General features: G+C 39.0%; 1 protein-coding gene across 8 annotated transcripts in view; it reads left to right on the top strand.

Moving 5' to 3' along the window:
* LOC149314593 (TNF receptor-associated factor 6-like) overlaps window positions 1-25,358 on the top strand; it is a 33,198-nt gene extending 7,840 nt beyond the window's left edge. For 4 of the 8 annotated variants that reach the window (XM_089521448.1, XM_089521453.1, XM_089521455.1 and 1 more), the window contains 8 exons: window positions 1,247-1,366; window positions 6,662-6,818; window positions 7,335-7,667; window positions 12,030-12,180; window positions 14,009-14,167; window positions 15,285-15,356; window positions 16,472-16,549; window positions 19,969-25,358. In XM_089521448.1, coding sequence (XP_089377574.1) covers window positions 7,363-7,667; window positions 12,030-12,180; window positions 14,009-14,167; window positions 15,285-15,356; window positions 16,472-16,549; window positions 19,969-20,850 — 1,647 coding nt within the window. In that variant the 5' untranslated portion in view covers window positions 1,247-1,366; window positions 6,662-6,818; window positions 7,335-7,362 and the 3' untranslated portion in view covers window positions 20,851-25,358. Of the gene's footprint in view, window positions 1-1,160; window positions 1,367-6,645; window positions 6,819-7,334; window positions 7,668-12,029; window positions 12,181-14,008; window positions 14,168-15,284; window positions 15,357-16,471; window positions 16,550-19,968 lie in introns of those variants that run through there. The other 4 variants (XM_089521456.1, XM_089521451.1, XM_089521450.1 and 1 more) reach the window with 4 other exon arrangements.
* The last annotated feature ends 1,298 nt before the right edge of the window (window positions 25,359-26,656 follow it).

Raw genomic sequence — 26,656 nt, 5'->3', positions numbered from 1 at the left:
AAACAGCCCCATGTCGCTGCCTGAGGGCAGCACCAAGCAGTAATGCTGCTGACCTGCACCTTCATATGTTACAGAAACAATGAGGAATGGCAGCCATGAAAGAACTAGATACAATTCTAAAATGTAAAGATATACAACTGAGCACTAAAGTTAAAATTGTCCAAGCCATTATATTCCACATAACCATGTATGGATGCAAGATTGGGCAGTGAAGAAAGCCAAGAGAAAGAAAATATACTCATTTGAGATGTGGTACTGGAAAAGACTGCTGAGGATACAACAGGCATCCAAAAAGACAAACAAATGGATTATTGAATAGATTAAACATGAACTCACTTAGTTTCCAAGATGAGCCAGAATCTGATGACTTTAGGGTATTTAGGCCAGTGACTAAAATATCTGTAGAAAAATAACAGTCCAGCATCTTTCTGTATTAGTTGAGTACTGATCCTACCACCATTGCCAGTAAATTACAAGCAATTAATGTATTTTTTTTCCTGTTCCAAACAACAGTCCACCCATTATAACCCCTGCTCCTATTCCTGAAATCTAATTGTTTCTTCTTTTGGTCCCTAGCCTTGCCTCCCTCCCCCCCAACCTCTTTTCCCCTTCCAGCATTGTTAACATTTTCACTTAGTATTTTCTGCTGGTTTTTTTAAGAGAGAGAGAGAGCGATTTTAAGGGAGGAATTCATGTATGGGAAAACCCTGAAGCTGATTTGAAGAAAGGTTCTGAGTGAAGGAAAGGACAAACAAGTATCATACAGTAGTGGGCCCTTGGTACACATTTGTGGATATTCAAGTCCCATTAAATACAGTGGCATAGTAAAATGGTATCCCTTATTTAATATGGTAAAATCAAGTTTTCTTTTTTTGGGCGGATGTATTTATATATTTTTTTAATATTTCCAAGCCATAGATGGTTGAATATATAGATATGGACAGCTGACTGTACTGTGAGTGAAGGTCTGCTTACAAAATGCTGACTTTTTCTTGTTGGACTGTATAATTTGTAGATGAGCAAAATGTCATCAGCAGATGCAGTGTTGCATCATATTCTTTAGATTATCGAATATATACTATTATCTATTATCTGTTATTACTTGATAGACATTTCATGTTATGTCAACTGAGTCTTCAACTGTCCTTCGAATGAATAGTGCTCAACAACAAAAAGGGAGGTTAGAAGGGGAGAGAAACGTCTGGTGAAAAAGGGGAAATTGTACTTACCATAAATGTTTTCTTAGGTTTTAGCAGGAACAAGGAACTCATGACTATCCAGATGGTGAAGTGTTATTTCCATCATCCATTACAATACTGAGTGAAAACTATCCATGAAAAACCATAATAATTCTTTCATCAGTTAAGTAAGTATGCTTAGAACTAGTTCTAATGATGCTTCAGTTGCTGCAGTTTTAATATTTAGCAGCAAAAGCTGAATATTCTCTGGAAATATTTTACTAGTATTGTACCTTAGATTCTGAATATATTTGTCATAAGTTTTCTGGGCTAAAAGCAATGTGTTCAAAGTAAAAAGAAGGTGCTGTTTGTCTTGGATCTTGCTTGGACAAATAGTTTTTTAATGCATCTAATAAAATGAGATCAATTCTTACAAGCTAATTGGGGCTTTCCTAAAAGAGTAAATAATGTGTAGCAGTGGTATTATTTGTTTTTCTACAAATACTGATAGGAATTAATCAAGACAAAATCATCTCCATTTAAGATAAAACTAGGTAGCCTTTGTCAGGGAATTCCCAGAAAGAAAAGCAGTTACGTGCAGCACTAGCATATGAAGCTACAGTGGCATTATTACAAAGTGACTGTTAACAGTTTGATTTTTCTATTTGAGAATGATTTTTTCCCAACATCTCAGTGGTAGCACGTAAACTCTGGAACGATTTACTAGACGAGATCCGCCAAATAACATATTTAGGTGCCTTCAAGAAGGCAATAAAAATGGATCTTTTCTGGCGAGCCTTCCCAAATTGACTTCCAATTTTTCCACTTACTTAATTTTTCCCATTGGATTGAATGATCTTGATTCATTTTATTGGCCATTGATTGGCAATTGTTTTATAGGGTGGGAGGGAGTTTGGGAACTTGAAATGTAATATGTCTTTTAACTATTGTTTCCGTGTTTTGTTTTTTGTTTTTGTTTTATTGTTGTTGTTGTTGTTTTACTTGATTTTATTGTCTTTGATATCTTGTTACCCGCCTCAATCAAATACAGGGAGAGGCGAGATATAAATAAATAAATAAATGTTATATTATTATTAATTTCTGTTGTTGCTATTTGATGCTTAGGCTTAGAACTGACAATACTGTTATATCAAGGAGCTGTTTTGGAAAAAAATGTATATGTAAGACAGTTCTAGGGCATTTTGTTATTGTTCCTAATGTTTTGCTAGTAATATTACTTTGTGTTCAGAAATTCATGATATTTAGCTATTTTTGCTCAAAACAATCTGATACTCTCAAGATGTAGAAGGCACGGGAGTGGGAGTATGATGAGTTAGACTGGCTTCTACATTCTAATATTTACTAAGTACAGTACAATGGCTAGTAATATGCATAGCTGAGATCATGCCTCTGAGAAGGTGTGTGTGGAGAATACATTTATATATGACTTGGGGCTTATAGCACAGGCTGAAAGAAATGACCCCACTTGCTTGTGCAGACAACGCACAGGGCTGAAACAGCAGGAAAATGGTCCCAAGCTGCACCCCAGGGCATAATACCGGAGCAAAAGTAATCCTAGATTTTTCCAATTCAAGACGGAAAGAGATAACTATCACATTTGTATATGGACTGCATGTCAGTGCAGAGACAGAGGAAGGGGCCAGGCAGCCACCAGCAACATTGCTAGCCATATTTTCTTTTGTTTGCCCACTGTACACCATTGCCCCTTCGTATACCCAGTGAAGCAAAATAATGAAAAACACATCATATTACTAACAATGAAATAAATTTAAACATTAACAGACTGGCTGGTTCAACAGGGGTCTCTGGGGGGAAGGGGGTATGTAAGCGGGGGCATCATAACTGGGCAGGTGCTGGTTGCTCCAAGATGGCTTGGGGGCTGCCTTGGATCTGCCTGAGCTGGCTCTCCATAACAACAATGCTCTGCTCCAATCAGAGAACTGTTGGAGGCAAGCAAGATAAGGAGAGGGCCTCTATGATCATGTTGTGCCAGTGTGTCACTGGGTGTAACAAAACACCATACAGCTAGTTGATTGATTGTGTGATTGAGTAGATAGTCGTGCAGGGCATCCAGTGAGCTGCAGGCTAGATGGGACAGGGAAGTGATTGGCTGGTTTTACTGGTGCATCTATGTATTTGTGCACATGAGTTTGTGGCAGAACAGTAAATAATGGTGCAGCTGGTGGCTGCAATTTTTTGGCAGGTCTGCCCCACAGCAGGAGGGGGCGGTGTAGACTGCATGTCGGTTGTTGACCCATTGTGGGATTCGGTAGTGTGGTCAGTGCATTCTCCCCACAAATCGGGAAACCACAGGGGTGAACCAGCTTTTCCCCTCTGTTTGCATTTCGGCTTGGATGCCAGAGTTGATACTTACCCAGTGGATGTAACTTGCGCCCTTGCTTCTTCAGTTTTGCAATTTGTTCAACCTGAAGATGTGGATAGAATCCTTGAAAAAGCAAGAGCCACTCCCATGCCCTTACCATTCCTGGCTTATAAAAGGCCCAGGATGGGGGAGTGTTTGAGGGAAATGATTAATTCCTGTTTTTAACAAGGCAGGGTCTCATCATGCTTGAAGGAGGCTGTTGTAAGACATTTACTGAAAAAATATTCCCTGGATCCTACGGTACTGGATAATTACAGGTCATTCTCCAACATCCCATTCTTGGGCTGCATCTGCACTGCAGAAAAAAACGCAGTTTGACATCATTTTAACTGGCATGACACTGGGGTTTGTAGGGTTTTTTAAAAATTGTTTTTATTAATTAAAACGATTACAATATCACATTAAAAGGACATCTTGACAATTCAGTACATATATAACAGATATTACACCTTGTACACAACATGTAAGACAAACATTACAAAACAAGATATTAAACATTACCTACATTCTAAACTAATCTAACAAATTCCTCTTAAACCTCTATTTGTATTTGCTAATTTTCAGAAACCTAGTATAATGTAGGTACTATCTATATATCAGCACTTCCATGTATCCTGTCTTTATGTTGTTGTAGTATATGATTTTTTTCCAACTTCCATTTAATACATACTTAACTAATAACTCAAACTTTTCCTTTGTGTAGTTTTGTGAGATATTTAAGCTTCTCTGTCACAGAGCTCTGGTGCCACAACAAACTTCAAATCCCAGGAGCCCATAGCATTGAGCCATGACAAAGCAGTATCAAACTGCATTATTTCTGCAGTGCAGATGCAGCCTTGGGTAAGGTACTGGAGCATGTGGTGATTTCTCAGATCCAGGGGTTTTTGGATGTGCAATATCTAGATCGGTGGTTCCCAACATTTGGTCCTCCATTTGTTTTGGACTACAGATCCCAGAAGCCTGCGCCAACTTGGCCAACAGTTGGGAATTACAGTAACTTAAATCCAAAACATCTGGAGGACTAAAGGTTGGGAACCACTGATCTAGATCCATTTCTGGTTGCAGGTCTTGTTATGGAAAAGAGACAACTTCAGTCACATTGGTGTATGACCTATGCCAGGAACTGGACAGAGGGACTGTATCCGTCATGGTTCTGCTAGACCTCTCAGTGGCTTTCAATACCATCAACTATGATATCCTTCTGGGTCACCTCACTGGCATGAAGGCACACAATTGCCCCTCTGTATCCACTGTTTCAGTATCCATGGACTCAACCATTCACAATGTAAGAATACAGTGTACCCTTTTGTTACGCGGGGATCCGTTCCGGACCCCCCACCCCGCGTAAAAAGAAACATTTATGCTTGAGCCCCATTGAAAATAATGGGGCTCATGCATGGCACGGTAGCGCCACAGGTGCGCGCCCCATTAGTCTTAATGGGACACTGCGCCCCACAGACTCCCTCGCAGCTTTCAGCTTGTGCTGAAAATCGCGTATGGTATGTCCGCATATGACACGAGTGCACTGTACTCATTTTTTAAAAAATCCAAAAGCAAGCCTTGATTTTGGCATTTTATGTAAGAGGCACCATTTTACTATACCATTGTGTCTAATGAGACTTGAGCATTCAAAGATTTTGGAATCCACAGAAGGTCATAAAATCATAGAATCATAGAGTTGGAAGAGACTGCAAGGGCCATCCAGTCCAACCCCCTGTCATGCAGGAAATCCAAATCAAAGCATCCCTGACAGATGGCCATCTAACCTCTGCTTAAGGACCTCCAAGGAAGGTCTTTAGCTCCAGGTCCTGAAGCTAAACCCCGGCAGATATCAAAGGTCTACTGTATTGTTCTACAGTGACTCTTTCCTGGAGTGGCAGTCTGAGAGAGTGGTGGTGCGGGGATTCCTGTTCAACTCCTTGGCATGCGAAGTCCCACAGGATTCTTTTTTGCCCCCTATACTATTAAACATTTGTATAAAATCACTGGGAGAGATTGACCAGAGTTTGGGTATTAGGTGTTAGCAGTGTGCTGATAGAGACCAACTCTTTTACAGTCGGATCTGGATATCCACAGGGGATTCATTCTGGACAAACACACAAAATCCAGCTGTCTCTAATGGTGGTGCAATGTGCACATGCATGTGCCACTTTGGGGGCAACTGGGCTTGCAGTCCACAGATGGTTAAATGCACTGATGGTTAAATGTGCAGATGGCAAGCCCATGGATAAGGAGGCCCCACTGCACTTCTTTCCACCTAATCTCAAGGAAGTTGTTTCTGTGCTAAACTGATGCCTGGCAGCTGAAAGAGACTAGGTGAAGGCAACCAAATTGAAGCTTAATCCAGACAAGACAGAGATGCTCCTGAGCAGTCAAAAGCTAGATCTGTGGATAGGAATTCAACCCGTGTTAAATGGAATTACATTCCCCTTGAAAATGCAATTTCACAGTTCAGGGGGTACTCTTGGATTCAGTCCTGCACCTGGAGGCCCAGGTTTCAGCAGTGACTAGGAGTGCTTTTGTACAATTAAAATTAGTACACCAACAGCACCTGTTGCTGGAGAAGTGAAGTCTGGCCACAGTCACACATCCCTTGGTTACCTCTCATTTGGATTATGGTAATGTGCTCTGTGTGGAGCTGCCTTTGAAAAGTGCTTAGAAACTTCAGTTGGCCCAAAGAGCTGCAGCCAGATTGTTAACTGGGGTGGTCTACAGGGAGCACACAACTCCTTTGTTGCAGTAGCTCCACTGGCTGCTGGCCATTTTGAGATCCTGTTGGCTAATTTAGCAGGGGTTGTTACACTGTTGAAAGCAGAGGGAAGTACCAGACAGAAAAAGGTGCCAGTGTGGTGACTGGAGTGGACAATTGAGAAACATTGTCATCTGGGGTGGGACCCAAAGGCTAGTGAATCCAGTAAACCTTGTTCCTCCAGAACATGGCTTATGGGGAGGGAGTCAACAGAAGTAATACACTCTGGGAAGTGTGGCCTAGTCAGCTGGCTATTGTCCAGGCCACATTTCCATGCTTTGCATGGATCCAGCAAGTTTTCCTTCCCATCCCAGTTTCTGCTTCCCACAGGTCCCTTGAACAGCCTGGAGAAAAAATAATCACATGCTTAATACATGCCAGCAGGATTCTGGCTTTACAGTTCTGGAGATGATATAGTTATATACCATCTACATTTTTTTCTCCCTGTCGCATCTCTGAAGAGGAAATGCAGCCAGCTTTAATGCAGGTGAAAGCAATTTGCTAGTCTTTGTTTATTCAATGTTGCAAAAGCAAAGGTTTAAACATAGATTATTTTATATAATCTTAAAATTCCTTGAATATTCTTCCTTCATTTCTTTCTCTTCTACAGTATTAATATAATCAGGGAGTCCCTCTGAAATCCATCGGGTTCAGTATATTTGACAGTTAGCTTCTAAAAATGGTGGTAGTTGTCCCTCAGTGACTGGATAACCTCTTTTGTGATAATAATGTTTCCTGTTTGTAGCTGAGAGAGGAAAGTTTAAATATAAGGAATGAGATGATTTTACCATTTGTAACTGTGACAGAAGCAGTACTGCAGTATTATGGAGTAGGACAAATATAAAGGTGGGACAGAAAATAAAGTAAAACCTAGGTTTCAGAAAATCAAACAAAAATAGCTTTTTACAACATGCTGATGTGATGGAATGTAAAAATATAGCCCTTGGATTTATTTTTTAATTTCTCTTTATGTCTCCCCCCCCCCCCCCCATTTGTCCCACAGGTTATCCTCTGGCACCTTACACATTACTATGAGTTTGCTACCTAGCAACACTAGCTTTGAATCGAATAGTCAAGAGAGTGGCTGCTGTGCAGCCATGGCCAGTGCTTGCAGCGCTGTAGCCAAAGAAGAGAGCCTCAATGCTAGTGATAGCAATGGCACTGGTGGAACACTTTCGGATTCTTTCACAGAGGAAACACAAGGCTATGATGTGGAGTTTGATCCACCACTGGAGAGTAAATATGAATGTCCTATCTGTTTAATGGCACTGCGGGAAGCAGTGCAAACGCGATGCGGACATCGTTTCTGCAAGGCATGCATTGTAAAATCTATAAGGTAACATGGGTTGTGTTATTTGTAGAATTATTTATTTATTTCTTGTGTTATTTGTAGAAGGGAAAACTAATCGAGGAGAACCCAGTTCCAATAGTAGCAACTGTTATAAACTAAAACTTAAGAACAGATGATAGTGTTCACTATTATATTAATGAAAGAGCCTCAAAGATCCAAAACATAATGCAGAAATAATCCAGTTTGAGACTGCTTTAACTGCATTTGCTTAATGATAGGGTGTTCTGGGAACTGTAGTTTTGTGAGACATTTTACTTTCTCTGTCAGTTCTGGTGCCACAGAGAGCTTTTGTGTTCCTTCTGGGAGAAAGGCAGTATACAAATAAAGTAAAGAAATAAATAAACTATAGTTCCCAGGATTCCCTAGCACTGAGTCAGGGCAGTTAAAGTGGTCTCAAACTGGATTATTTCTGCAGTGTGTTTTGGACCAAAGATGCTGGGTTCATGATTATGTATAAAGGCATACTTCAGTTTAAAAGCCTCTGATTAAGAAGCTGCTTTTTACAAAGTCTTTTTATGTCCAGCTCTGCCTCCTTTGTTTAGATAGGTTTATAAAAAACATCAATGACAATTGGAGGATGGCAAAGGAAGGCCGAAGAATCACAGACTTTGGGTGTAACATTATAGCAGCATGTCTGCGATAAATGTAGATCTGTGAAAGAATGGAATATTGTGTTCTAGATGATCCTACTGTAGCTGTGTGTGCCTATGTGCAACAGGCAAAGTAAACAGCAGGTGACTCCAAAACACTTTTCTGCAGATGCATGAACAGCAAAAAAAAAAAAAAAGGGGGGGGGGGGACCAGATTAGCCTGCTTTTTATTATTTATTTATTTATTTATTTATTTAATGTTTTCCCGCCTCTCCCGGTGGATCGAAGCAGGATTACAGTCAGATTATAAAATTCACCAACAGTAATTCTAATACAGTAACAATGTTAAAATCACAATATAAAAGTCATGCATTATCTAAAACAAGTTAATACAATACAATGTAACATCTCAGGTTAACATCCCAAAATATACTCCTGTTAGAGAGAGAGAGAGTATTGCTTCACCAACTACTCCCAATATGTCAACAAAGCATAAATCTATAAATTTGGTCACCAAAATAGAAATAATAAGGAAAGTGGGCATTGGTGAAAGAAAGAAAGAAAGAAAGAAAAATTGTTGCCACTCAGTCCTATGAGTAAAAAATAAGGACAACACTTAGCAGAGGGAGAGGGGAAACATACCACTACATGTGTAAAACATAGGAGAACAAATCTCCACGCACCTTGCAGATTCCTGCATATCATCCCTTCACATGCAAGCTAATGATCATAATGACTGCCCTTCCCACCCCCTTAGGGCTGTACATGGTTACTCCCACCGACCCAATTCCTTAGTTCAAGTTGAACTAATTCATTTCAAACCTGATTTAGACCCCAATCAAATGGAGAAAAGGAATGGTTCCCAATAGGCAAAGGAGTCAGTCAAGGCTGCATATTATCACCATACTTGTTCAATTTGTATGCAGAAAATATTCCTTGGAAAACAGGGCTACATTCAGAAGAAGGAGTGAAGATAGGAGGAAGGAACATCAACCATCTAATATATGCAGATGATACAATATTAATTAGTGGAAATTATCAGTGACTTGGAACAATTGCTAAGGAAGGTCAAGGAAGAAAGTACAGAGGCAGGCCTGAAAGATTTCTTGTACTTGGGATCAAAGATCATCCAGAATAGAAACTGCAGTCAAGAGATAAGAAGAGTAGGAATGGGAAGAGCATCCATGAAAGAGCTAGAGAAGATTCTAATGAGTAAAGATAAACAACTGAGTGCTGAAATTAGAATAATCAAAGTCATGGTATTCCCAATCACTATGAATGGATGTGAGTGCTGAACAAGGAAAAAATAAAATAAAAAGAAAATCAACTCATTTGAGATGTGGTGCCAAAGAAGAAGTAAAGAGGAAGTACAGGAATACCTGGTTAATCTAAATGAATTTAAGTCTCCGGGATTAGATGAACTACTTCCAAGAGTATTAAAAGAACTGGCAGATGTAATCTCATGTTTGAGAACTCCTGGAGAACAGGAAAAGTCCCAGCAGACTAGAGGAAGGCAAATGACGTCCCCATCTTCAAACAGGGGGAAAAAAAGAGGATCCCAACAATTATCAGCCAGTTAGTCTGACATCAATATCAGGAAAGAGTAGCTCATTAAACAGAGTGTCTGTGGACATTTAGAAGGGAATGCCATGATCACAAAAAGTCAGGTTTTCAAAAACAAGTCATGCCAGACTAAGGATTTCCTTTTTGAATGAAATTACCAGTTTGGTAGATGAAAAGAATGCTGTGGATGTGACATATCTTGATTTCAGTAAGGCCTTGGACAAGGGTCCCATGACATTGTTGTGAACAAGCTAGTACAGTGCGTCCCGCATCATTTGCAGCTTTCAGCATATACTGAAAGCCACGCAGGGGGTGGCACACCGTGACACACACGCACCTCCACATGCACGAACCCCATTCACTTGAATGGGGCTTGAGCATGCGCGGTATTTGACTTATGCGGGGGGTCTGGAATGGATCCCCCACGTAAGCCAAGGGCGGACTGTAAAATGTGGTCTAGACAATGCAACTGTTAAGTGGAATATAATTGGTTGACTAGCCAAACCCAAAGAATGCTCAGCAATGGCTCCTTTTCATCTTGGAGAGAAGTGGCCAATGGGGTGCCACAGGGTCCTGTCCTAGGCCCAGTGCTATTCAACATCTTTATCAGTGACTTGAATGACAGAATTGGGGGCATACTTATCAAATTTGCAGATGACACCAAATTAAGACGAATAGCTAATACCCCAGAGGAAAGGATCAAAATTCAAAATGACTTTAATAGATTAGAAAGCTAGACCAAAAATAACAAAATAAATTTCAATAGGGAGAAATGTAAAGTACTATACTTACACAGAAAAAAATGAAATGCATAGATACAGAATGGGGGACACCTGGCTTGAAAACACTACATGTGAAAGGGATCTAGAAATCCTAGTAGACCACAAGTTGAACATGAGTCAACAGTGTGATGTGGCAGCTAAAAAGACCAAGGCAATTTCAGGCTGCATCAATAGAAGTTAGCTTCTAGATCAAGGGAAGGCATAGTACCATTCTATTCTGCTTTGGTCAGGCCTCACCTGAAATACTGTGCCCAGTTCTGGGCACCACAATTCAAAAAGGATGTTGACAAGTTGGAGTTTACCCAGAGGAATGGTGAAAGGTCTGGAAAGCATGCCCTATGAAGAGAGACTTAGGCAGCTGGGTATGTTTGTCCTGGAAAAGAGACAGTTAAGAGGCAATATGATAATCCTGTTTAAATATTAGAAGATGTGTCATATTGAGAATGGCACAAACTTGTTTTCTGCTGCTCCAGAGAATAGGACCTGGAGCAATGGATTCAAATTACAGGAAAAGAGATTCCATTAGGGGGAACTTCCTGATAGTAAGAGCTGTTAGACAGTGGAACACACTCCTTTGAAGTGTGATGGAGTCTCCTCCTTTGGATGGCCATCTGCCTGGAGTCTTTTATTGTGAGCTCCTGCATGGCAGGGGGTTGAACTGTCTGTTACAGTTCTATGGTTCTAAGTGCTGAGAATACTGTGCACAGCCAAAAAGACAAATATATAAATAATTTTAAAAATGGGTCCTTGCATAGATCAAGCTAGTAATACCCGTGGAGGCCAAGATGAGAAAACTGAGGCTTTTGTACTTTGGCCACATCATGAAAAGGCACGACTCACTAGAAAAGACAATAATGCTAGGGAAAGGCAGATTAAGTGGATAGAGAGGAAGACCTGACACCAGGTGGATAAACACCGCCATGGAGGTCACAGGCCTGAAATTACAGGACCTAAGCAGAGCAATGGAGGACAAGGAAGTCTTGGAGATGTTTCATCCACGGGGTCACTATGAGTCAAAGCCCACTCAAGGGCAACTAACAACAGTGTGGGAGGGGCATTAAGAAAACGGTGTATTTTTCCTGACTGATACTCCAAATGCAGTTTACAAACATTATATGAACACAACTTGCACACAATTTTTGTCTTCCTCCTCACTGTAGTTCCCCTCCCTCCCCTGCAAACCCCTATGGCCCTGGAACTCTCTGGAATTGTTTGGTAAGCATATCATCTCTTCTGCTACAACAGAAGAGATAGTATGAGCAAAGTTTGCCCAAGGAGAAATGTCTTTACGATCAGGCAGAACATTGTCAGATCCAAAACTAAGCATTAAAAACCCTTACTACAGTCCACACATGTTAACAATTGCATATGCAAATAGGATTGGTATTTTAAAATATATGCTTTTTCAACAGAGATGCTGGTCATAAATGTCCAATAGACAATGAAATGTTACTAGAAAATCAACTTTTTCCTGACAACTTTGCAAAACGGGAAATCCTTTCACTGACAGTGAAATGTCCTAATAAGGGCTGTAACCAGAAGATGGAATTAAGGCATTTAGAGGTGAGAACTTAAAATGTTTCAGTCCAGTTTTATGTTAGTCTGAGCAGCAGGACCAATGCTTTTAGAACTGCTGAAAGGGATACCTGATGCATACCCCCTACTTTTGGATAGCAGTTATAATCATTGCTTTGGAAAACCACTGAAGAGGCTTTAAGGAAGACTGGATAAAGATGGTGAAGGATTATCAGTGGCCTTTACATTGACTCCTGTAGACCGCTGAATTGAATCTATAGGAACAGCAGAATAAAGCAACAAAGAAAATTTGTTACAGAACCTCTGAATGCTCTTTCACCATTTACATTGTATAGAATATGGTTTAGCTGTTGTACAATCCCGTGCTTACATTGTAGCAGATAATTTGTTTCATTCTGAGTTTGCTCTGGATTTGCTCCGGCTTTGGAGAAATCTGTTTCTCTTAAGAGAAAAGCTACAGATCTGTGGGTCATTCCAAAGTTACAGTTTTCCTAAATCACTTGGACTAAATAATACAGTGGGCCTACGTCATATGCGGATACACCATGCGCAGCTTTCAGCATATGCTGAAAGTTGCTAGGGCGCCCACAAGGGCGCAAGGGGTGGCGCTTCCCATTAAGAATAATGGGGCACGTTCCCGTCGCCGCACCACCGCACCATGCACAAGCCCCATTATTTTTAATGGGGCTTGAGCATACACGGGGTTTTTATGCAGGGGGGTCCGGAACAGATCCCCCGCATAAAAAAGGACACAGTGTAATAATAATAATAATAATAATAATAATAATGAAAACTGCACATAGATCCTCTTCTAGGTGAATACTAAAAAATTGCAACCTGATGTCCACTCATGATACCCAGAATCTGCTGCCTGAGCCAGCACCTAGATCTGTCTCATGGTGGGCTTGGCTCTGTGGAAGACCACTGAATAAAATGCTTAAGGCAAGAATCTTCATGGGCCACTACAGTAATATAAATGTAGCTGTACAATATTTTGCATATTGCCAGCATAAGTGCCATCCCTAGTGTAGCCACACCTTCCGTAAGTACACAGATCTTTCTCTCAGTTTTGATTTGTTGTGTGGGGAGTTAATTGACTCTTATGCAATACATGCGCTCATACCGTGGTACTCCCATCAGTTGTAGAAATGTGAGGCAGTGTAACTCTGCTGACATATATTTCTGCTACAGTAAGCACTTCAGAGCATGATACAGCATTGTAACAATGTATAGAAATACTGTTGACCTGTTAGCCCACATATTCTGTGTAAGTTTTTAATGGCGTATTATCAATTAAAAAGTAAAGGAGATCTTTCCCTTCACTTTGTAACAGCTTTACAAGTTTGTTAACATTAAAACAATTGTTCTTACTATAGGTGACTGGACCCATGGTTATTCACAAGCCTGTCTTAATGCCACACAGTAAATTACTCACTTGAGCCATCATTTTATACTCCTTCGATTTCTTAAGGTACAGGAGAAATTGACAGGTGAAAAGAGCCAGGATAGTGTAATGATTTCATCATGGGACTATGACTCTGGAGACCAGGATTCAAATCCATGCTCAGCCATAAAACCCCACTGGGTGACCTTTCGCAGGTCAAAGGCAAATCCCCTCTGAACAAATCTTGTCAAGTAGGTTGCCAAGAACCCCATAGTAGGTTCATCTTAGAGTTGCCATATGTTGGAAACAACTTGAAGGTATACAACAAGAACAACAAAAGTTGCTGACCTCAGCTTGGCCAGCACTGACTTCACTGTTCATTTTAGTGTTGTTCATATTGTTTATAGAGGTAATAATTTTGACCTCATGTCCAGTGTGTTTCTGAATCTGGTTTTTGTTGTTCTTTTTTAGGATCATGAGCTACACTGTGGTTTTGCTTCCGAAAAGTGTCCACAGTGCCAAGGCATTTTCCAGAAGAATCAACTACATGATCACATAAAGCTAGAATGTCCACGGCGGCAAGTCTCCTGCCCAAACTGTGCATTGTTTATGCCTTATGAAGAAAAAGAGGTATGGTCAAAACATACAGTTCTTTTTTAAAAACAACAACAACTATCAACTTGATGATATTTATCTTTTGAATGAAGCATTGTTCATTTTTTGTCAAGGCAGGAGAAGTTGCTATCGTGATGTATTGTCTGACACGATAGTCTCAATATTTACAATTGTAAGAGCGGAATATATTATGGGAGGATATACAGAAGGATATGACAAAGAGATTTTGCTTTTTTGTGTGCCCCAGAAGATTCTAAATTTGTATTTTTCCTTTTCTTAAATAAAGAAGTCTAGAACAAGGTAGGTCTCCTGTTTTCTTTTCTGAAATAATTCCTTTTCCCCTTGAATTATGGCTCACTTGGCTTTCAGAAACCTGGTGTCACATTTTGAATTTTCACTTTTGCTATCCATCTATTGTTAAAGTTCCAACTGGGGATCTACTGGTCAGGTTTCATCAAATTGATGATAATTTTCATTCACTTTCTTTTGTAAGAGAAAGATACTTTATTCATTCATTCATTCATTCATTCATTCCAGATAGAGTCTTTTGAACTTTTTCCACAATGCCACAACCATCCTAGCTTAGCTCGAGGGCACATTCTCCTTAACTATGAAATCTTTAGTGTTAGCCAGCATCACGTTTGCTGTAGATTTGACCACTCACAAGAAAAATTTTCTTAGATGGCAAAAGAGACCTCCGACCCATTTTGAAGCATGTACTAAGAATACAGGTTAAATGTATTTGACATATTTTAGAACTATATTGAAGTGATCTTCTTGGATAGTAGCTTAGATAACTCTTTCAGAAAATTTTGTTTAAAGATAACGTTTCTTAGAAAGAAAGGATTTTTGAACATCAACTAAGAGTGTTTCCTCCTCAGTATTACTAAGCCAGACATTGCAAAGATAGGGTGTTTAGTTTAACAAATGCTTTATTAACTAAAATTTCTGTGAACCTTTGAGAAACGATGTTTTTGATAACTACTGCTGATTGATTAGTATTACTGTTTTTCTGACACAGAAACTGATATGGGAAAGAAATTACATTCTAGCTGACAGTACTTCTAATAATACTTATTGCCTTCTGCTTTAAATTCATTCTAACTTACTTTTTGTTTTCACTGAAATGAAGGTTCATGATGGGGTATGCCTTTTGGCAAATGTCTCCTGTGAGTACTGTAACACAGTGCTAATCAGAGAACAGGTAAAATACTTTCTTGGCTCTTCCCCCCTAATCTGATAGTCATGTAGATTTGGTCATTCATACACTGATTTTTTTAAAGAGGTACAGTGGAATTGGGAGGAAGGGTGAGGACCCTTGGTAGAGCTAAGCAGCTAAGGAGTGAGTATGTGTTGTGGTTCTAGTTATGTGAACCTTTTCTTACATAGGAATTTGGTGGACACTTGTCATAGTTGAGCAAAATACTAATTGGAGTGTGCCTCTGTGTATGTGCATTACACATAAACTACAAATCTAGAGACCTGGTCATCTGAAAGACTGCCGTTTCCCACATTAAATGAATTGCAGTTCTTTAAATAGCAATATTTACATTATTACTAGCCGCCTTGCCTCAAATGGTGGCATTACCTTTTGAGATTTGGAGAATCAGACCATGAGATCTGCTGGACGTCTCTCCTCTGTATCCCAACAATAGGAGCAATATATCTTTTAGAAGCATGGAAGAGGGCCTTCTCTTCTATGTTGCCTCTCAGTGGAGGAGAAATATTCCTTTTTTAAATACTATTTTAAAATACTGTTCTAAAATAAATAAAATAGAAAACAGTATATAGCACAAATATTAAGAACCCATCTATCATTTGTCCTGTAGAAGAGATTATTGGCTTACAAAATATAAGTCATGTGATACTATCCCGAATGTGTGACACCCAGTATTGCTATTTTCAGTTGAACTTTTTGTGGTCATTGTAGAGTATAATCCTTTATGTACATATCCAGAAATAAGTCCCCATTTATTTCAGTATGTCTAAATTCTAGGTAAGTAGATACAGACCTGGAGTCTTTAAAACTTTTCATTTTGTTTTGGAAGATTCAGCTGAAAGGTGTCATAAAAATCTGACTATAGTATAACATAACAATATTTAGTGTGAACTAGCAAGTGGTTTTCTCAGCATAAAACATTGCACTTCAAAATAAGTTTGCTAATTTATATTTAGATAATTTTTGTTATGATATGGGCATGGTATGCATGTTCTCATAAATACAGGCCACTGGTGACTAATCCTTAGGTTTCATATTGTTTGTTCTCAGAACTAGAAACTATGCTATTTAATCAGTAATTTTTTGTTTTGTTTTTCTAGTTGCCTAATCACTATGATAATGATTGTCCTACTGCTCCAGTACCATGTACCTATAGTGATTTTGGATGTCCAGAAAAAGTAAGTTATAGCACAGCCCTGTACATGCATAATTGATCTCTATCTCATGTAAACAGATATAGGACCCAAGAATTTTTACTCCAACAAGCTTTTTTATTTGCTAGAAAAGAATACTCACTTTATTGCCACAGTGCTCAGAACAATTTACTGATAAAAACATGAGAAGAGTTGGTTCAGAGCAAAATTTATCTATTCCAGCTTTCTCAACCCGCATAGGACTGGAAGTGCAGGGCAGTGCAAACATCTTCAGTCTCAGCTACCAATTTTACCCTTCTGCATATCAATGAAAATCAGATACCCTAGCTTGTATAAGTGGAAGTGCTTTCCATTATTGTAAAACTACCATTGGCTACAACCCATGGTTTCCTAGTTAAGATAAAATGGGAAAATATAGAAATGGAAGATATTCTTGTGGTTTTTGACAACTTGTGTGAAAGGAGCTAAGGGGCTAACATAAACCAAGATGTGATCCAAACGTCGTCATTTACTGGGACAAACCATTGCTGAAAATTTCAGTGGCACTTTAGAAAGAAGACCATTGACCTGTTTTGATTTCCCTTCATTTATTGTATTACTTAATTCTGGTTTGTTACTGAAATGTTTGCATGGTCATCTGGTTTCCTTTTACTGAGCTTTCTTGTTGCTAAATGTCACAGCTAGTTTTTCTTTGAACATCTCATAGACCAATAAGTAGTTTTCTGTAAAGGTAAAGGTATTCACCATTGACAAGGTTATCAAGTTGTGTCTGACCATAAGGGTTGGTGCTCATCTCAGTTACTAAGCCGAAGAGCCAGCGTTCTGGCCAGCATGATTGCACAGAATCCCACCAAAGTGGTACCTACTTGCATTTGCATGTTTTCGAACTGCTAGGCTGGCAGAAGCTGGGACTAGTAAAGGTATCAGTTTTCTGTATGGAGGTCCAAAACACACTGCAGAAATAATCCAGTTTGAAACCACTTTAACTGCCCTGGCTCAATGCTAGGGAATTCTGAAAACTGTAGTTTTGTGAGACATTTAGCCTTCTCTGGCTCTAGTGCATCAGTAAACCACAATTCCCAGGATTCCCTAGCACTGAGCCATGGCAGTTAAAGCAGTCTCAAACTGGGTTATTTCTGCAGTGTATTTTGCACCTGAATTTATCTTCCTCTTTTAGAGTAATCAATTATAAACAAAACTAAATTATACAATCCAGGGGGGTCTTCTAGTTTTTATGCAGTATTCATGCTGTGAAATGTGACATAAGCTGCCGATCTTGAAGTCAGATAGGCAGAATAAGGCCAAACTTTCTTGCTGCTATAAAATTCTAGAGAAATAATTTAAAGTAATATTGCTGTAAATCAATAGTTCTAAACCTCTGTTCCTTTACATGTTTTGCATTTCAACTTCCAGAATCCCTTACCATTGGCAGTTGAAGTCCAAAACATCTCAATATCCAAACGTTGTCTCCATGGGATTTCCAGTGATTAACACAAAACTAAAAATTGAGTGCTTACCCTTGATACAGAGATGGGAATCCCCACCCCTCTGGTTTCAGCTAAAACTCCCACAGTAGATTACTATTGTTTATTTTGAGCAATTTTTCTGAAGCACTGACATTAGCCATCTTGAGTACATTGACAGGAGAGGGATGGGATATAAATGGATTGATAGAATGAATGAACGTAGAAAAACACATTTATTTTAGTTATTTAATATCCTGCCTGTCTCCCAACATAGGACCCAAGAACGAATTAAAACAAAGTACTGCTAAAATCTTATACAAAATTTAAAAATAATTAAATAAACAATTCTATTAAATGCCCAAAGTGAGAACAGTTTAAAACACATTTAAAACATAATTTTAAAAAGATAACAGCATAGAACACAGTATTAATCTTGATGGAATTTAGAATATTATTACAAGCAGTAAAAGATTCGTTAGCTGTCACCACCGCATGTTTGATCAGGTGCTGAATTATATCTAAGATTTTTAGAAGTATCCTGTAGACATCTCCTAATTTTTGAATAACTGGCAAACTCCCTCCCTAGTATTCCCAAAAACCTCAGTAATAAATAGTACAGTGGGCCCTTGGTATCCACTGGGGTTTGGTTCCAGCACCCTGCATGGATGCTAAAATCTGTGGTTGCTCGAGTCCCATTAGATACAGTGGCATAGTAAAATGACATCCATTATGTAAAATGACAAAATCAAGGTTTGCTCTTTGAAAATGTGTGTATGTCTATGTGTAAATATTCTTGAACTTGGTCGAAACCATAGATGCAGAATCTGTGGGATACAGAGGGCCAATTGCAATAGTAGGAGTGTTTTAGGTTTAAACAAAAGGTTAGATTGTGATCATTGTAATCCTGTTCCTAGTCATAAAAATCTTCAGAGAATTCTGTGGAACATTTTAGGAGATGTCCTTGAATGACACAAGATGCTGACATTTTTGGCTAACTGCTCATGTGAAACTTGTGGCAATGACTGAAAATCACTCTGGCTAGCTTCTTTCATAGAATCATACAGTTAGGCCATCCAGTACAACCCCCTGCCTTGCAGGAAATCTCAATCAAAGCATCCCCAGCAAATTGCCGTCTAGCCTCTGTTTAAAGACCTCCAAGGACGGAGATTCCACCACACTTTGAGGGGAGTGTGTTACACTGTCGAACATCTCTTACTGTCAAGAAGTTCCTCGTAATGTTGAGGTGCAATCTCTTTTCCTGTAGCTTCCATCCATTGTTTCGTGTTCTAGTCTCTGGGGCATCAGAAAACAAGCTTGCTCCATCTTCAATGTGATATCCCTTCAAATACTTAAACAGAGCTATCATATCACCCCTTAACTGTCTCTTCTCTAGACTAAACATACCCAGCTCCCTAAGTCTTTCCTCATAAGGCATGGCTTCCATGGCTTTCTGCTGGCCAACTTGGGAAGTGAGCTTCACTGTCTGTACAAACCCTGTGCCTTCTATGTTTCACTCAGCCCAGAAAAATATTGTCATTGACCCTAGTAATCTACATTCTCAACACTGAGGACTATAAAATTGGTAGGATGATGAGGCTTGTATTACTACAGTGTATTTTTTTTAAAAAAAAACTGAACAAAATAATAACCAAAGTGATCCAAAGGACTAGAGAAGCTCCTGTATAAGGAAAGGGGCTCTATAGCTAAGAAAAAAAGATAAGTAAGGGGAGACATGATACAGCCAGGGAATTCCTTTAGGGGTTTAACTGCTTCCCATAAAGGCATTGAATTGCTGTCTCACCTATACAGTAATAACACTTCCTCTTCAGTTTTTCAATTCTTGTTTCAGAGAATCACTGGAAGATAAAGCCAGTTCTCTTTTTAATACAATATTTTCCCCTTTTCTATTAAGACTCAGTACTTGATTTAAGTCAACGGAAATGCCTGTAAGCTATATGTGTTTTTATTTAATTCCAGATGCAGAGAAATGAGTTGGCACGCCATTGGCAAGAGTTCACTCAGGTTCACATGAGGATGATGGCCCAGAGTCTCCGGAATGTCAGTGTTAATAATCCAGCTTCTGTAAATTTCCACGGAGGTTTATCCTTTGACCCATCCCTCTTCTCTCAAGCAATGCCAACATCATGTGAATGTAGCCCTGAAGTCCAGACCTTCAAGGAGACCATTCAGCAGCTGGAAGGTCGCTTGGTGAGACAGGATCACCAAATCCGAGAACTCATTGCAAAGATGGAGACACAAAACTCTCAAATGGGGGATCTCAAACGTACTATCAGAAATCTAGAGGAGAAAATCACTGAAATGGAAGCACAGCAGTGTAATGGTATTTTCATATGGAAGATTGAGCATTTCAGTGTCTATCTGAAAGCCCAAGAAGAAGAAAGACCTGTTGTGATACACAGCCCAGGTTTCTATACAGGGAAACCTGGCTACAAACTTTGTATGCGTTTGCACATCCAGCTGCCAAATACTCCAAGGTGTGCCAACTATATTTCCCTTTTTGTTCATATTATGCAAGGAGAATATGACAGTCATCTATCCTGGCCGTTCCAAGGTACCATACGCCTTTCTATTCTGGATCAGTCAGAAGGATCTTCAAGGCACAACCATGAAGAAGTAATGGATACCAAGCCTGAGCTGCTAGCTTTCCAACGTCCAACAACTCATCGCAACCCAAAAGGCTTTGGATATGTGACTTTTATGCAGTTGCAAACTCTAAAACAAAGGACATATATAAAAGACGATACCCTTTTGGTACGCTGTGAAGTGTTAACACGCTTAGACTTAACAAGTCCCCGAAGAGAGGGTTTTCAGCCTCGTAGCACAGATGGGACAGTGTAGTCCACCTCGCCTTCAGTCTCAAGCTATTTTTGTTTATTTGTGAGAATGTCTGCAAAAGATTAAAGGTTCTGTGAGAATGACAGATCATTGAAGTGGAAATAAAACTGCTATTTGGAGAAGTCATTGTGTTTTGCAAGGAAAGGAAAGTGTTTCCTCTTTATCTTTGAGCATATAAAAGAATGACTGTGTGCCCCCTGTTGATCATAATAAGTAAGTTAAGTAACTGCTTTGGTATGGGAAGTTCAAAATTATGCATTAAAGGAGTTCTATTTCTGTTACAGTGGGAGATGGGTCAGATTCTACTTTTATTTCCTTGTAGCAACATGTTCCTGTTTAGTGATGTTTAGTGCCTTTAATCATGGTATCTCAGAATCTGATTAAGATTTGAATGAGAATAGTCTGCCTAATAAGCCTTGAGAACTCAGCACAACTGTAACAGTGCTCCTTACAGGCCAGGACAAGAAGTTCAGTGTTTCCATTTGCCATTCATCTTTTTGAAAATCCAAAATGAGTCAGGGCTTTACAATGGGAGGGGCTAGACATCTTTGACACCTCTAACAGCAAATAGAGTTCTGACGTATTGGTCTGGTTAACTCACACTTTATCCCAGTAATCTCTAACAACAGCAACAGTAATAAAGTATCCAGATATCTTTATCTTCACCCAGTTGCCTTTCCACTTTTGCTTGTGCTGTTCAATCATATGCCTGGTCCAGTTGCATTTTTGTATTTGTACCAATGATTTTTAGTAATGTGAGATAAATGTACTGATGTCGAGCCTATCTCATTTTGTATATGGCATTATAATTTTAATTAGAGACCAGGGACAAATTTAATTCTAACTTCCCATGAACACTTGATTTTTCCTTAGCTGAGTCTTGACAGCTACTTGTACTTGTTATTTAGAGTCTTCTCTCCGAGATTATCTTTCAGTTCTCCATGCATGCTGCCCAGAGCCAAAATCTAGTTAGGATCAGGAATGTCACATTTGAGCCATACATGTCTTAAAGATCTAGTATAAGAACCTCTTGTTCTGCCTATAATTCTGAACTATGCACAGTTATCAATTTGGGTGCTTCACTGATGCACAGTTTCCTCATGGGTGCCTGTGCATCCTACCCAAGATCTAGTCTTGCTTAAAGAAAGCTCTGATCATTGATGCTGACAGAATAATGTATAGGTTACTGTTTTGACCTCTGCATTAGCTATATGACTTCAACAAAAAAGAAGTTGAATGATAATTGAGGGATAGCATTTTGACCGTCAGCTAGGAAAGAAAAAAAAAGCCTTACTCATAATTGACAAAGCCCAACAAAGCCAACAGAATGGAGATACCTGTCAAGAGCCCAAAGTCCATACAATGCTGCATATGAATACGTAGTATTACTGTGTTGTGATAAATAGTAATAAATAAATGAAAGCTTTATTTATACCCCGCCTCTCTGTAAGAAGACAATTGAGGCGGCTTTCAATTAAAATACCTTTTATATTCTGTACGGGACTATTGAGTGTGCCTTACTTGCAACCCAAATGAGAAAAAATTGAAAATGTCATTTACATCTCTGTTAAGAAGTAACTCTCATTTGGTTCATTGGGAAGTACTACTTGGTAAGTGTATAACTGGCAGCCGCACCTGAACTTTTTAAAAACTCAATACACTGTGCTGCTTTATTTGAAGAATATTTTGATCCTGTTTCTTTGAAGTGGCTTCAATGTATCTTTTTTTAATTACTTTATTTCACAGTGTAAGACATACAATTCATAATCAGATCCTTCAGTTGACATAAATTCAGTCAAATCAATTTGCTTTAACAGAGAACTTTTAAAAGAACAATTATTATTTAAGCTAGCAGCCATAACATCTGAATTCTTTGAAGTGGCTTCAATGTATCTTGAAATCTTACAACATATTTCAAATGTTTTCATTCTTTTCCCTTTTTTTCCCTTGCTTCTTTATTTTACCCTCACACCTACAGCAGGGGTGGATCTGAGTGTGACACTTCATTAGGGGCTGTGCAAAAATGTGCATTCATGGCATTGTCAGTATCTCTGCTGTTGATGCCACAAAACTGTGTAAGTCTAATTGGAGCATGGCACATCAAGATGATGTACCGTATTTACTGTGAGAATCACTTTGACTTGTGCAGTAGCAGAGACCTCCTGGATGCAAAAAATGCCCAGGGAAACTAGATATCGCCGCTAGGCCATGCATGTTTCCACACCTGTCCTAGAGTTACACAGGCCTGAGTTAAAAACACTTTTTTCCAATTTTAATATATTGTAGGTGCTAAATTAAAAAAACACATGTCATATCACACACAGTTCTTTCACAAATTTGGTATTTTTATCAATTTAGAGTTACTTAGCTTTGATTAGGTGGATGCTAATGTTTCAGTACAATTTTTAGTGCTTTTGAACAGATTTTTTCATATCAGTGAATTAAACGTGTTTTGAAAGTCCATTAGAAGAGTAACATTTTCTTACACTTTATAGGATCATTCTTCGCAGGGTCATTTCATTCAGGACTCAAGCAGACAAGCAGGAAATTGTGGCCTGAAGCTGCTGCTTCCAAGAGTGGACAGACCCCACTGTCCACTCCCAAGGTGACCCACATGTGCATACCATGACCACACAGCATAGCCTCAAACTGTGCTGCTGGTATGGTTTGGTTCTTTACTTTTGCCCCCTCTGTCCATGCACACGGTCCCAGGAATGCACCACCAGCAACTGCCTCCTGCCTAGATGCCATCCCATTGGATGGCTGCTCCCTTTAATCGTGCACACGGTCGCACCTGCAACCCTCCACTGGGCATCCTCCCTCTCCCCCATGCTCCTTTCACTCCATGCCCTGTCTTGGGCTGTCTGGTTTGTTTATGTTATACCTATAGCCATTGGAAGTGTCATAGTTTCCCTTTTTTTCTATTGCCACTTTGACCGCTGGCTCCATTGTTTTTAAATGCACACCTGCACTGGTGCATTTATAACCAGGTTAGGGTTAGGATGGAGCATTCATTTGAGACCAGTCTAGCATCAGGACATTTATATGAAAGGTTGAAGGTGGGCACTTTTATGAAAGGAGGTTTCTTTCAGCTTCTTTTTAGTCCAGATTTTCCTCCCCCAGTTCAGCTGCAGCACAGTTTCTGGCAGCTTTTGGGGGACATGTCATCTAAATGCCATAGCCTCAACGCAGCCTGAAACCACTTCTTTTGGACCTTCTATTTGAGGCCTTCATCACATATTTCAACATAGAAACATCAAAGCAAGTTGTGAAAAAACTATGTGATGGAGCAAATCTAAGGTCATTTTTGGATTTAGAACACCAAATTCCTATAAAGCCAACATACATTTTATAAAAAGTTTTTCTGACCCTCAGTTTCGTAAGCCTGTGTTATCTTTGGAACTTAGTGCTACTAGACATTCATAGGATCTGAACCTTTTCATTCTAAGAAATGCATTGATACTAAATCTGACTTCATTTATTTATTAAACTAATAGTTAATTTGCTTCATTTCCTCAGTTCTTTTTCTTTTTTGTTTTATAACAAAGCATTTTGCTTGTAAGACAGCAAGGCTCTGTGGTCTTTTAGTCATTGTTTTGGAGTTTCTTTAGGAATTTAAGGTAACATAAAACAAATCAAATGATGCTACCAATAAGCATGAGAACTTGTAGCAAGAAAGAGAGAGGTGATTTTGTAAATTCTGATTTTTTTTTCCAGCTGCCATTTCAGATTCTTAGATTTATTTTCACCACTAACAGTTGTCTGCAATGGACTGTATTCAGACCTGGTTTCTGTAGAAGAAGCTGCAAGTAGATATAAATGAAAATTAATACCTTCTTAACCCAGAATCTTGATTATGTAAAAATGGTTTTGTTGGGAATCATAAATTGTCATATGGGTTCACTAAATGGTTGGGTCTTATTCTGTTAGCCGACTAAATTCAGTACAAAGACTCAGTAACAGTCTTTATGCTTATGCGGTATTTTAACTTGGCCCTATAGTCTTTTGGGGAATACATTTAAAGACTATATGGTGTCTTTATGAACTGAAGCATAGTTAAATATACTCACTTAGCAAGCATGTTTGTCAAGACTGCTACCTCAAGAATTTTAGGGATATACTATTTTAAATGAAACTTCCTGTTTGCCTTAAGGTTTTAAATTACTATTGCACTGTAAGATGTTGGAACAGCTTTCCCACTACAAATGTACATTCCATGTTGTACAGGCAGAACATGAAAAGTGCCTTTTAAATAAAGAATTGGTGTCTCACATGTACTAAATGTGTAATATGCTATAACCTCATGAGTTAGGAGTCACTGGTGACAAGGACGTATTATCTCACAATGTCAGTTCTATTACTTCCTAATAACAATACTTTGACTATGTTAGTTACAGTTTTGCCGTCAGCACCTGGATGGCATGAAACAGTTCTTAATTTTGATATTTGTCATAGCGGTTAAATTACACTATCCCGGCCATGTCAGTTTCTCCTCTGGATAGTTCTGTTAACTTGCATTTATTAAAAGTTTAGCTTCATGGCTTTTCCTTTGCTTCCTGTTTTGAATACAAAAGGAATTATTGGAGAAACAGGGCTATTTCCTGCTTACTTATGCTAAAGTGTGCTATGGGTGAAAAATAAACTGGGCTAGCTAGTCTGAATCCCAATGGTAATCCTTAACTAAGGTAAACCCATTGATTTATGTAAATGTAGACTCATAATCTGCCATTGATTCAATAGGTTTACTTTAGTTGAGAAAGGCAATAGTGGTTTAGCTTCCCACTTTAAAAGAAAATACTATTAATTCCATTTGAGGAGTTATGGAAACTTTATAAAGTGCTTTAAACTTTTAAAATGCAAGGCCCAGAAACCTGTGGCCTTCGAAATACTGTTGGATTGCAGTTCCTGTAATTCCTGACCATTGGTCATGCTGGCTGGGGTTGATGGGATTTGAGAGTTTGGAGATTGCTACGTAAAATGTTGTATAAATGCCTAACAACTACTGCCCTTATAGTGTATCTCGGGCCACAGAGCCAGTAATAATTTTTATTTCTGTGCATCTGAATCCTGAGATAGGGGAAAGTGAGAAGCTGCAGTTTGTTTTGCAGCTACTTGTGAGACTCCTAGGAGATTTTAGGCAGTAAATTAGCCGATGAAAACCCCTTCTTGTATAAACAAGAGGTGAAATTAGTAAGAACTTGGCAGTAGGCAAGTCCCTTGGGGTTTATTCAGCCAGCATCTTTGAATATGAATTAATTGGGAAGCCTGCCTTACAAGAAATAGACAAATTTACTAGTGAAATATGTGATGCATGAGTGGCTTTACTACTTTCTTGATCAGAAGACAACTGAGAGAAAAAATATAGTTGCATAGGGAGGGTACAAGTATTTATTTTTATTTATTTTATTTATAGTATTTATACCCCGCTCTTAGGATGCAATGACTTCTATTCTCTGGCTACAGCTGTAAAATGTTTTATAGCTGTTCAATCTAAGCTGCCAAATCCATGGTCTGGTATACATCAGTTAACAAAGTAAATGTATTTCTGTGCATGACTTCTTTAATAGAAGCTTTAGTTATAGTATGTGACTGAGGCAGAACTAACTGAGAAAGACTAGGAATTGGTTCCTGAGCCACAAAAAGATCAGGTCAACAAACTGCATTAGTCGCTCCACATTCACTGGGATTAGGAGTGAAGGACCTTCATGAATGTGAAAAAACCGCAAATAAAAAAACCACTATTCTTTTTACCTAAGAGAACACCTCTCTAGGAATCTCCAGGTCTTCCAGTGCCACTCTGTGATCAACA

The sequence above is a fragment of the Sceloporus occidentalis genome, unplaced genomic scaffold (genome assembly GCF_023333645.1).
Source record: "Sceloporus occidentalis isolate IW3139 unplaced genomic scaffold, rSceOcc1.0.p SCAF_4, whole genome shotgun sequence".
Taxonomy (NCBI): Eukaryota; Metazoa; Chordata; class Lepidosauria; order Squamata; family Phrynosomatidae; genus Sceloporus; species Sceloporus occidentalis.
This window is presented reverse-complemented; position numbering and strand designations above follow the sequence as displayed.